This window comes from Arctopsyche grandis, chromosome 11 (genome assembly GCF_051622035.1).
Source record: "Arctopsyche grandis isolate Sample6627 chromosome 11, ASM5162203v2, whole genome shotgun sequence".
Classification (NCBI taxonomy): domain Eukaryota; kingdom Metazoa; phylum Arthropoda; class Insecta; order Trichoptera; family Hydropsychidae; genus Arctopsyche; species Arctopsyche grandis.
The window spans coordinates 1,469,135-1,481,516 of NC_135365.1; the positions used below are offsets into that span (position 1 = coordinate 1,469,135).

The following is a 12,382-nucleotide window of genomic DNA, read 5'->3' on the forward strand; positions in this document are numbered from 1 at the left end:
TAAGTTTCAGTTCGATAGGGCTAACGGTTGTTCAAAAAATACACAGACACACCCACACACCGAAAGTCAAAAGATTATGGAGGATGAACGAATGAGACGACTGGCATGTTAATGCACGTGTTTATTATATGACAGCTGAAGACAGAGTGAGTAGTGGCTCTCCGAACCCAGCCGAGTTGGTTCCCACTCGCAGGAAGGCAACCAAACTCGACCATGTCGTATAAGCGAGCCGCCACATCACTCCCCCCCAGCATCAGCGATACCAAAATTACAAAGAAACAAATTTTACAAAAGAAAAAAATTATTGTTACACAAAGAGAAAAAAAAAATATTGAGTGGGGAGAAAAAAATTGTTGACGTGGGTCATCCGCTGTGTAGGTGTACCGCCTTGAATGGTCGGTAGATTCGAGGGCGGTGACGTCGCGAGCAGGACGGTGGCTGGTCCGATGGTCGCGCCGATGCGATGCTGCGGCGGCGCCGCTCTTCCGAGGCTGATGTCGGTTGGTGGGGCGGCGGGGGCGGCAGGGGCATCGATGTGGTTGATGATACTCCGAGCTGGACTGTGAGTCGTTGTGGCTCGTGGAGGTGTTGTAGCGCTACCGCCCGTCTCGGCGTGACGACGCTCGTGGGGACGGACGGGGCCTTGATGATGATGATGATGATGATGGTGCTGAGGTGGTGTATGTCTTGTGGTGCTGGATGACCGTTCTATGTGTAGTGGATCGCGCATGACTCCACATCCAGCTGTCAAGATCGTCGTCTCATTCGCTCCCCCATTTTTTGCACCTGTCATCGACGTTGTGGCTGGACTCATGTCGATAGGTAGGTAGGTAGCCCTGTCTGCTCGTTTATTGTCACTCGCGGGCCGCGGCGTGCTGTGTTGATAGCGATGGGGGCGCGGCGGGTAGCTTTCCCGCCTGGATCGGCGAGGCAGGGATGAGCGGCATGTTGAAATTGATCGAGGCTGCGTGGCTCGATGTCGGGGGTCACCAGTATGGAGGATGAACGAATGAGACGACTGGCATGTTAATGCACGTTTTTATTATATGACAGCTGAAGACAGAGTGAGTAGTGGCTCTCCGAACCCAGCCGAGTTGGTTCCCACTCGCAGGAAGGCAACCAAACTCGACCATGTCGTATAAGCGAGCCGCCACAAGATCAAAAAAACCGTAGTACAAAAAACTTTTTTAAAAACATACCTCCTTTTGGTTTTGTATATAATATTAAGATATATAAAAAATAAATGTATATAAAAAATAATCTACTAAAATATAAAAAATAAATGTATATAAAAAAATATATGTATACAAAATACTTAAGTAGCAAAAAACTCAAATAAATGTATATAAAAAAATTAAATCAAAAAGATTTCGATGATTGGGGTTTCAATGAAAATTATGATCCCCGCTTAAACTAATGTAATTAAATATATTACTAAGAGGTTTGGGCCGCCTTGGTATGTATGTGATGATCTAAATAATAATAACGATCTAAATGCGTTATTATTATTCTGTGCGCGCACATTAATACGGGAGGAAAAGCCTGTTCTTCTTGTTCCTGTTGTATCCTGCTCGCGCAAATTAAGTAAGGATGTACGACGGGGAGAGAGATAGTTTTACCGCATGCCACATATATATATACACTAACCTTTTTCATATGCGGTCACCCTCATTTTCTGTACCCCCTCTCAACAGTTCTGGTTGACACTGTCTTTCGCTTTTGAGGAATTGCCTGTGCGCAAATAGTTGGGTTACCTGAAAGTTGGTATAACTAGTACCAAATTTAGACAAATGATGTCACAAACAAATAATTAGGCTAAGGCAAGTCGATCTGGCTGCTGTCAGGAACGTTAAATACAGGGACGATGGAGTGCAGGCTTTGTCTTGGACCAGCTCCGGCCGACTCTTCCGTCTCCATCTTCGGCGATCCCCATCCAGAGCGTCTGGAGCAACGCATTCGGACCTGCTGTCAAATTTATGTCAGTTGCTGGTTACAGGTTACAATTATTGTGCACCCAATTGGTTAACTCTTCTACTTCTTTCATCTGCAGGTTAAAAGAGGCGACGGGTTGCCGAACACGGTGTGTCTTTCGTGTAAGACCAATCTGGAATCGTTAATCAGCTTTCGAAAGGCTTGTTTTCGAAACAACGAAACATCTCAAGTGAGGTTGGATGATTGCTTGAATATCAAGACTGAAGAGGTTTTGTTGGAAGATTTAATATGGGACGATGAGCCTTCAATACCGACAATTCACCGAAAGAGTAGTGAAATTTGTTCAAAGCCATCTCCCAGTGAATCTGAACTTGTTTTACATACTAGAGAAAAGCTGTTCAAATGTGCAACTTGTTTAATATCATTTACTCGAAAAGATAGACTTGTGATACATTTAAGATCTCACACAGGAAAAATGCCTTATAACTGTGAAATTTGTTTAAAATCATTTACTCGAAAATTTAATCTCAGGTTACATAAAAAAACGCATTATGGGATAAAACCACACAAATGTGACATTTGTTTAAAATCGTTTTTCCATAAATCTAGCCTCGCAATGCATGAAAGATTTCATACTGGGATACAGTTATACAAATGTGACGTTTGTTTCAAATCATTTATTCGAAAAGATAGACTTGTGATACATTTAAGATCTCACACAGGGGAAAAACCTTACAAGTGTGAAATGTGTTTAAAATCATTTTCTCAAAAATCAGTCCTTAAATCACATGAAATATTACATACTGGTATAAAACCACATAAATGTGAAATTTGTTTAAAATCATTTACTCATAAATATAGCCTTGATTCACATAAAATAACGCATACTGGGGTAAAACCATATAAATGTGAAATTTGTTTAAAATCATTTACACAAAAATCTAGCCTCAGGTTACATAAAAAAACGCATACCGGGATAATGCCATACAAATGTGAAATTTGTTCAAAATCATTTTCTCAAAAATATAGCCTCGAGTTACATAAAAAATTGCATACTGGGATAAAAGCACACAAATGTGAAACTTGTTTAAAATCGTTCATTCATAAATATGAACTTGTGCTACATTTAAGATCTCACACGGGAGAAAAGCCTTACCAGTGTGAAATTTGTTTAAAATCATTTGCTCTAAAATCAAACCTCGGGTTACATAAAAAAACACATACTGGGAAAAAACCACACAAATGTGAAATTTGTTTAAAATCATTTTCTCAAAAATCTAGCCTCATTTCACATTTAAAATTACATACTGGGATACGACCATACAAATGTGACATTTGTTTGAAATCATTTTCTCGAAAATCTGGTCTTGTTTTACATTTAAGGTCTCACACGGGGGAAAAGCCTTACATGTGTGAAATTTGTTTAAAATCATTTACTCGAAAATGTAGCCTCATATTACATATAAAAACGCATTCTGGGTTAAAACCACACAAATGTGACATTTGTTTAAAATCATTTATCCGAAAAGGTGACCTCGTGCGACATGAAAATTCTCATAAGGTGGAATAATAAAAATATATATATACAGTAACGGTAATTGATATCGCAACCCCCTTAAATATCTTGAATTCTCGCAATTTCTCGGTAGAAGGTCCCCTACTTTCGAAAATACTCTTTTGTCGTTCAAAAGGGTAGTATTTCGAACATTTTGAGGTATTCTATTGTAATCGTAATCGTAAGTGAACCATAAAGAAGGTTTGTAATAAAAAGTTTATATTCTAAAGTTATGGCCCTTGTGCAATGATGTTTTTAGCGCCATATATAAAATAATATCTAAGAATGTAGGAGTACTTTATAGATCAAGAAAAATCATATATGTATGTATAATGCAATTGTCCATCCACATTTTATGTATTGTGGATCTGTTCTGTAGGTTAGGCTAAGAGTCATGAGGAGTATCTTAGCCATAAATATCCTCGGGGGCTATATTAATACATCATTAGAGGTAGCAATAAATTACCGAATTTAAAATTAAATAAGAGTTGGAAAAACATATGTATGGAAGTGTTTTCACTTACATATAGTAAACTGCCAGATGAAATTAGAAATATACTTGTAATAGTCATACATTTCTGGCACCTGTAAGGCAACACCTCTGTTTGAATTTGTAAATGGTTATTTTAATATATTGTGTATATGTGCATATGTGTATGTACGTACGTATATGTATGCATCAGTGTGTATATATGTTAATACATTATTATTTGTAGGATGTAATATGTATAATTAGCTATTAAACTACATACATAATTATATCTCACATAAATAAATAAATAAACAAAATCTTTATTGTTTCAATACTCTAAAATCACACATCCTATTCAAATTCGTATATTCGTATATTTGAATTAGGGTAAGCGTGAATATGCAGACCCGAAGATTAAGTAGTAGGATCAGTAAATGCATAATTTTTCAATTGGTGGAAATGCAAGATATGGTCACCGATTGAAATGCACGATAATTTAAATCAATGGTCGATAAATATCTCAATATACACATACATATACGCGTACATGTTAGATATGAATAGCAGAAGCCATGAAGACGGGCTTGCGAACCTTGGTCTAGAATCCGTTCATACCATTGACGTATAATACACATAGATGGGCCCCAACGTGTGATTTTGGTCGGAGATCTTGTCTTCACTAACTGAGGGGTTTAACTAGCGGGGAAGTTGGGAAAAAAATTATTTTTTTCCCTAAGACGCAGCGGTACTTACCTACCTACTAAGAGAAACTGTGCATGCGTCATGTATTTTGCATGCGCCAAAAGGGAGACCAGTATAAGACATGAGGGCGGATCTAGTGTATTATACATCAATGCTTCATACCAGTGGCGTGCGCTGAAATTCTCTCTCTTTTTGTCGTACAGCCTTACTTAATGTGCACGAACGGGATACAAGAGGAACAGGCTGTTCCTCTTGTATCCCGTTCGTGCACATTAAGTAAGGCTGTACGACAAAACGAGAGAGAATTTCAGCGCACGCCACTGGTTAATACGTAATTTTTTTTGCTGTCTATCCCGATGTCGAAACTCTTTTTAAGAAATATTTTTTTGCGGAACTCAGTTGTCAAACCCTGAATAGGATTTGAAACCAAATTTTCGGAGAAAAAATCGAAAACCAAAGATTCTCCCATTTTTTATTAAAAGCAAAGCCCGTAGTGACGATTTGCGAACTTTAGTTAAAAAACCCTGCATACGTAAGATAGCTAAAAATATATTTGAAAAAAAAATTTAGTTTTAGAAACCCTGCTTAGGAATAAATTTTTGCGGCCTAAGTTAAGAAACCCTGTTTGCATAATATTTCAAGGCACAAAGTGTATCAAATAAATTTTATTCGCATTTATTATGATATATAATTATCATGTAGATACTATGTCCGACAATTTCAATGGAGTAATTATTTTCGAAAACGCATTTAAAACTTATCAAAAAAATAGATTTTGCGCTGAATTGTCATCCTTTGAGTTGTTGCGCTCAGTTGTCTGCGCTAAGTTGGGTTGCGCTAATTTGTCGTGCCACCGTATTTTATGTACTCCTAACTCTCAACAGTTCTGGTCGATACTGTCTTCAGCTTCAAAGGAATTGCCTGTGCGCAAATACTTTGGTACGAATTGTCAGTGAGCGAGTTGCCCAGTTACCTAAAAGTTGGTATTACTACGTAGTACCAAATTTAGACAAAAGATGTCACTAAATAATAATTAGGCGAAGGCATATCGATCTGGTTGCTTTCAGGGACGTTAAATACAGGGACGATGGAGTGCAGGCTTTGTCTTCGATCAGCTCCTGCCGAGTCTTCCGTCTCCATCTTCGGCGATCCTCATCCAGAGCGTCTGGAGCAACGCATTCGGACCTGCTGTCAAATTTATGTCAGTTGCTGGTTACAGGTTACAATTATTGTGCACCCAATTGGTTAACTCTTCTACTTCTTCCATCTGCAGGTTAAAAGAGACGACGGGTTGCCGAACACGGTGTGTCTTTCGTGTATCACCAATCTGGAATCGTTAATCAGCTTTCGAAAGGCTTGTTTACGAAGCAACGAAACATCTCAAGTGAGGTTGGACGATTGCTTGAATATCAAGACTGAAGAAGTTTTGTTGGAAGAGTTAATATGGGACGATGAGCCTTCATTACCGACAATTCAACAAAAAAATTGTGAAATTAGTACAAAACTTGTTTTACATACTGGAGAAAAGCCGTTCAAATGTGACATTTGTTTAAAATCGTATACTCGAAAATCTAGCCTTAAATCACATGAAAAATTGCATACTGGGATAAAACCATATAAATGTGACACTTGTTTAAAATCGTTTATTCATAAATATGAACTTTTGCTACATTTAAGATCTCACACGGGAGAAAAGCCTTACCAGTGTGAAATTTGTTTAAAATCATTTGCTCAAAAATCTAGCCTCCTGTCACATGAAAAATTGCATTTTGGGATAAAACCACACAAATGTGAAACTTGTTCAAAATCATTTTCTCGAAAATATAGCCTTGATTTACATAAAAAATTGCACACTGGGATAAAACCACACAAATGTGAAACTTGTTTAAAATCGTTTATTCATAAATATGAACTTGTGCTACATTTAAGATCTCACACGGGAGAAAAGCCTTACCATTGTGAAATTTGTTTAAAATCATTTGCTCAAAAATCTAACCTCAGGTTACATCAAAAAACACATACTGGGATACAACCATACAAATGTGACATTTGTTTAAAACCATTTTATCGAAAATATGATCTTGTGTTACATTTAAGGTCTCACACGGGGGATAAGCCTTACAAGTGTGAAATTTGTTTAAAATCATTTACTCGAAAGTGTAGCCTCATGTTACATAAACAAACGCATTCTGGGATAAAACCACACAAATGTGACATTTGTTTAAAATCGTTTTACCATAAATCTACCCTTGTGAAACATGAAAAATTTCATACTGGTGTTACACCGAATCCATGAAATTGTCTACTACACGCATTCGGCAAGAGAATTGCCGAATGCTTGAAAAATGCAAGCACGTTGCCCAGTTCACGGATTCGGCAAATTCTTTGGTGAACGCGTGTAATCAGCAAGAATTTGTCTGCTCAAAGCGTGGAGTCGGCAAATAGACAGCAACGCTCCGGTGTTGTTTTTTAGAACTGGACAGCATGTTTTATTATAACCAAGTGTCAAAGTGACAGCTGAATTTTTAATTTAGTTTAATTTACATATTATTATGTATAATATGACTACATACATATGTTTCGATCATCTCATATGACTTATACATAAATTAGTGTTATTTTTTAACATTTTGATCAATATTTTAACAGCCGGAATTATTAACCTTGTGAAGAATCAGTATTATATTATAAATATTTAATTTCATTACACATGTCCCAGGTCAGCGTGTCACACCGACCGGACCAAATGTATGAAAATGTGAGCGACTAAGAATTCACATCCCGGTGTGACACGCTGTATCTAACTGCATACATTTCTTTGCCGTAAATATCCTCGGGGGCTGTATTAATATAGCATTAGAGGTAGCAATAAATTACAGAATTTAAAATTAAATAAGAGTAGGAAAAACATATGTATGGAAGTGTTTTCACTTATAATAAGCTGCCAGATGAAATTAGAAATATACTTGTTATAGTGATAAATTTCTGGCACCTGTAAGGCAACACCTCTGTATGAATTTGTAAATGGTTATTTTTATTTATTGTGTATATGTGCATATATGTATGTACAGTGGCGGACTGGGACTGAAATTAGTGCATGCCAGTAGTCAAAGGGGGCCTACCCAGGGTTAAAAAAATTTGTCCCCCCCCCCCATATAAAAAAAAATTATTTTTTCCATCACGCTAATAATCAAGGGTAAAAAAAAATAAAATTTTCAAAAATGGGAATAAACAAATTTAAGAACAAGAAAAATGGCAAAAGCAAAATAGATCCATAAATTACATTTTATATTTCTTATTAACCCTTGTCCTAGGTAAATAGAATGCATCATAAAAGAATGCGGCATAAAAGCGGCTTTTACTTTCGGTAGAAAACAATCAGGGACGTCATTTCAGCTTTTTCTTGGGGGGCGCAGGCAAAGATTGGTCAAATTTTTATCTTTTTTATATCGGAATAAAAATGGAAAATATTCTATGCATACACCTTATTGAGTTATAAAATATGAAAAAAATAAGCTTATTTTTGATAAAATAATTATAAAAAAATATTATGTAAAATTTTTTTAATAGGCGAAAATTTTTTTCTAAAAATCTTCACATGGTCAACAAAAATCGACCATCAAACTGAGTCACTAAAAAACTATCAATTAACTTAATTTCTACCGACTGTCTTTTCACTTTATCTATGTACATACATACATACATACAGTGGCGGACTGGCCATACAAGCTAACATGCCCGATGGCACGTGGGCCCCACGATCTGTTAGAAAATAGGGGCCCTCAGTAAAGTTAAATAGCTTTTTCACTATTTCATTTTACGTGTGTAAAAATGTACAGGATATTGCACTTCGGGACCTAAAGTTTGGGTATTTCAACAAAAGAAACTTCTTACGATATACAAAAGCAACTAATACCTGCTTTAATAGCCCAAGGATCGGTTAACTTTTTTTATTAGGCTCGAAATGTAAGTTTCAACATTTGTGTGGGCCCTTTTGTCAAGCCCATTTCCAACCTCAAGATTATGTATATACCTATTAACCTACATATGTAACAAATACCTACTGAAATAAAAATGGGAATATACAAATTTCCGTGAATAAAATAAAGTAAATTTCATAAAACAATTTTGATACTCATCATCAACCAGCGATTTAAATTTACTTCATACTTTAAAAATAACATTTGATTATACTTCGACAATATAGTAAGATTTAAATACACAATTTTAAATAGTTTCCGAATATAAAATTTATTCCTAATCTTGCCCCCTCCTCAAAAGCCCGAGTTTTGATTAATATTAATCGAAAATATTATGCATTGTTTTCTACCGAAAGTAAAAGCCGCTTTTGTGCCACATTATTTTATGATGCATTCTATTTACCTAGGACAAGGGTTAAAACGAAATATACAATGTAATTTATAGATCTATTTTGCTTTTGCCATTTTTATTGCACCTAAATTGAAAACGAAACTCTTTAAAGCGACTTTTACCCACGATCTTTCGAAAGAAACCAGTTAAAACCGTTGAAAATCTATTCCAAAGATCTGTCGGTAACTTTGTACGATTCTCCGGCAAACCTTTTTATTTTATTGGCTAAATACGACTTCGAAAATTTCAATATTATCCTTTTATTTTCTTCGAAGTGGCATAATCCAAAACATATGTTTTCTTTTTTACACATTTAAAGCAACTTAATATCGTACAATTTACTTTAGTTGTGTTTCGAACTAGTACTATTCAACATCTAGTACAGCAGACAAGGCATAATTACAAAGTGTTTGTGAGAGCGGAAACATTCAGAATTTTATATTATTTTATAAAATTCACATTGATTTAAGGTAAGTGATTTTTTTAATTTTTTCATTGTTTAATTTTGTTTGTTTTGCATAGAAAACCAAATTACGGAATACAATAAAATCTCTCAAGGGTAAAAAAAACTATCGATAACAATAAAAAAAGGAGTTTGATGTTGGAAATTTAGACAGCTTTAAAAAAAGTACTAAAACTTTAGATATACCTATATTATATAACACATTAACTTGCTGTGTCGTCGACAGCCACTGAAAAAGTGTTCTTAAATTCGCTCAAGTATGAGTTTTGATCTATTTAATGCGTTGATATTTTAAAATTTAAACAACATTTTTCGTGTTAATGAATTTCAATTTCTCCCTCGCACTCATACGCGACAACGTTTTAGCGGATGTTTGTTTTAATTCGATTGAAATTCACGTACCGCTCGAATTATTACGTTTAGATAAAAAAAATATATTGAGAAAAAAAAACCAATCCCTATAAACGTGTTGAAATAAAAAAAACTGTCCAAATGAACCCATAACAGCACGGGGAAAAGTTGTGTAAAAATATGTATTTTTGACTTTAGAAATTCGCTAGAAAATTAAGTATTTTAAAGCATAAAAATATTACAATCAATAGAAAAAATATCTAGTACAGGGTTTATTATAAGAACTTTTTAATTCTTCGTATTGATAAGGATTTTCGTTCAGTTACAATTATTTTTTTAATTGATGTTAATTATAAATGCTTTTATATGTAAAATAATCAATGGTACTATACAATATTATGTTTTTGTAGTTAATATATGTATGTTCAATTCATCATCCAAGACGGTTTTATTTTGAATTATTGTATCTAGATGTAAATAGAATACAATAAAATCTATGTTCGCAAAGTTTTTCCAATATATATACATATGTAGGTTCAGGATGTGAATGATTCCAAATGATAAGCGTGGATGCGGTTAAATACGCTTTATTTTTACATACCTCCTTTACGTTTTTACGTGTATCGTCGAGCGACCCCAAAGGGGAAGTGTTGCACAACCCACGCTATGCCTCAAATTTTTTTGTGAATATGAAAAATTGTAATGCTTGAATAAATTCTCCGCAGTGGAATCGAATATCGTGGCAAGTGTTGTTAACTGACATTTATTTGGTCAACTTACTAGAGAAAAGCAAATTTAATAAAAAAAAACATTGCCTTCACGATAGTAATTTTTAGTAATATTTTATCGATCAATACTTTAACTTAATTTGAAAAAAATTTAACTGTTATGTTTTCTCTACGATATGCTATTTCAACTGCAAAGTTTAATTATTTATCGATTTTTGGACATAATCTCAATTCGATTTCAAAGGCAAATCGTATCCGGTGAAATTGAGCCGGAGATCGAATTTTAATTTTAGTTTTTTTGATAATTCTTTATATTGAAAATTTATTTGCCGCATTTTTTCGATTTGAGTTTCTATTTAGTTAATGAACTATTTCCTCACGTCACATTTGTAATACATTTTTGCAATATTTTTAGGGAAAAGAAAGGAAATATTTATTGTAATATTTATAAACTCAATAAACTGAAAATAGAAAGCGATTAAGTAAGTCTGCTTCTCTTAATATTGGGTATCCTACCCAATACGATTTAATTTTAAGATTTCACCAAAGCACTATAAAAAATCTCAAAATAATAAAATGAGAAGAAAAATTATATACATACATACATATATACATTTATTTAAAAACTGCACTCTCTAAGAATGAATCCAAGGGCGGTCCAGGCTTTAGATGTGTAGTGGGAAGTCCAGTATGTATGTAGATAAGTCGTGAAGTGATAAATCCAAGGACGGCCAGGTCGTAGTTATTATGTATACGTAGCAGTTGGTTCAATAGTTAGGAGTCGCGAATTAATAAATAAAAAAACAGATCGGATGAAATTTGATCAGATAATGGATGAATGTCTCCAACGAAAGTTGAAGTAAGACTAAATGTACTTTACCTATCATATCTCGTAAAAAACGAAATTGTGGTTTTTCCTTTATTTCGAAAAGGTAGCGAAAAGTCCACTTTTGCTAAAACGTATTTTTACTAATCATTTTTGTCTTCCGGTGCATAAATATGAAACTTGCTAAAATTGTTATTTTGACATGGGTATTATTGTCAATTGCAAGATCATCTATTCATAACATAAATTTTTCTATAGACATGACAATTAAATAATAATTATAGTTAATTGTTGATTGTTCGCTGCGTAAAAAAATGTATTACATGATGTTTTCCAGGTATCGAGACACCCTTATTGTGTAAGCAGGTAAATCGATGCAAATGTTGGCCATTTAAAAATAAACTGATAGCATCATAGTAGGATCATCCATAATACATTTTGGTATATTCCCTTTTTTTTAAAAGTTTGGTAAAACCCATGGGGAATATAAAATTACATTTAGAGGCATTTACAATTAGCATCAGTTAAAAAAATAATTGTAACCATACGAAATCCTTAATCCCGAAAACCAAACAATTAAAGGGATAGGCTCGTTATATTCATTGAATTCGTTTCAAATATTTATAACTTTTGCATATAAAATTATGTAGTTCTTTGATTCAGATACGAGGTGTTCGATTGAACATCATTTATAATCTTCTTACTATACCATAATAATTTAAATATTTAAAAGTCAATTGACAACACCTGCCATGGTAGTCGATTTAATTGTGGATTCAATCGTTTTATAATAGTCTTGGATGATGAATTGAACATATATTAACTACAAAAACATAATATTATATAGTCCCGTTGATTACAATGTTCGACAAATGACGACTTTTTTTTGGTTCAGAGACGAGATATGAGTTTTCTTATAGATCTATGCCCAATGAACACGAATCTGGTAATAAAAAATGTTGATTGGCTAGAGATTCCGAGA

General features: G+C 34.4%; 4 protein-coding genes and 1 long non-coding RNA gene across 6 annotated transcripts in view; 3 read left to right on the forward strand and 2 right to left on the reverse strand.

Annotated features, from left to right (window-relative positions):
- LOC143919153 (uncharacterized) overlaps positions 1 to 9,937 on the reverse strand; it is a 229,710-nt gene extending 219,773 nt beyond the window's left edge. Inside the window, exon 1 of the long non-coding RNA XR_013261187.1 lies at positions 9,242 to 9,937. This is a non-coding gene — a long non-coding RNA (uncharacterized LOC143919153). The remainder of the gene's footprint in view (positions 1 to 9,241) is intronic.
- Positions 1 to 12,382, forward strand: part of LOC143919146 (uncharacterized) — a 1,208,594-nt gene that overhangs the window by 782,351 nt on the left and 413,861 nt on the right. The window lies entirely within an intron of this gene.
- The window catches only part of LOC143919113 (uncharacterized), a 213,940-nt gene that overhangs the window by 171,155 nt on the left and 30,403 nt on the right, over positions 1 to 12,382 (reverse strand). The window lies entirely within an intron of this gene.
- On the forward strand, positions 1,690 to 10,092 carry LOC143919096 (uncharacterized). Of its 2 annotated transcripts, XR_013261183.1 has the most exons (3): positions 1,690 to 1,978; positions 2,051 to 4,139; positions 8,371 to 10,092. XR_013261183.1 is itself a non-coding variant. In XM_077441283.1 (2 exons), the coding sequence occupies exons 1-2, from the start codon at positions 1,865 to 1,867 to the stop codon at positions 3,500 to 3,502; spliced, it is 1,566 nt and encodes a 521-aa protein (XP_077297409.1). In that variant the 5' UTR covers positions 1,690 to 1,864; the 3' UTR covers positions 3,503 to 4,272. The 2 variants fall into 2 exon arrangements, 1 of the variants encoding a protein (XP_077297409.1); XM_077441283.1 differs by lacking the exon at positions 8,371 to 10,092 and having other exon boundaries at positions 2,051 to 4,272.
- Positions 5,653 to 7,857, forward strand: LOC143919121 (uncharacterized). Its single transcript, XM_077441310.1, has 2 exons — positions 5,653 to 5,862; positions 5,935 to 7,857. Exons 1-2 carry the CDS (start codon positions 5,749 to 5,751, stop codon positions 6,955 to 6,957), a joined length of 1,137 nt encoding a protein of 378 aa, XP_077297436.1. The 5' UTR covers positions 5,653 to 5,748; the 3' UTR covers positions 6,958 to 7,857.

Excerpts from the sequence above, each read along its gene's own strand:
- LOC143919096 (XM_077441283.1), top strand. The coding sequence starts at position 1,865 with ATGGAGTGCAGGCTTTGTCTTGGACCAGCTCCGGCCGACTCTTCCGTC. Across the intron at positions 1,979-2,050 it reads GGACCTGCTGTCAAATTTAT|GTTAAAAGAGGCGACGGGTT; the intron begins GTCAGTTGCTGG and ends TTTCATCTGCAG.
- LOC143919121 (XM_077441310.1), top strand. The coding sequence starts at position 5,749 with ATGGAGTGCAGGCTTTGTCTTCGATCAGCTCCTGCCGAGTCTTCCGTC. Across the intron at positions 5,863-5,934 it reads GGACCTGCTGTCAAATTTAT|GTTAAAAGAGACGACGGGTT; the intron begins GTCAGTTGCTGG and ends TTCCATCTGCAG.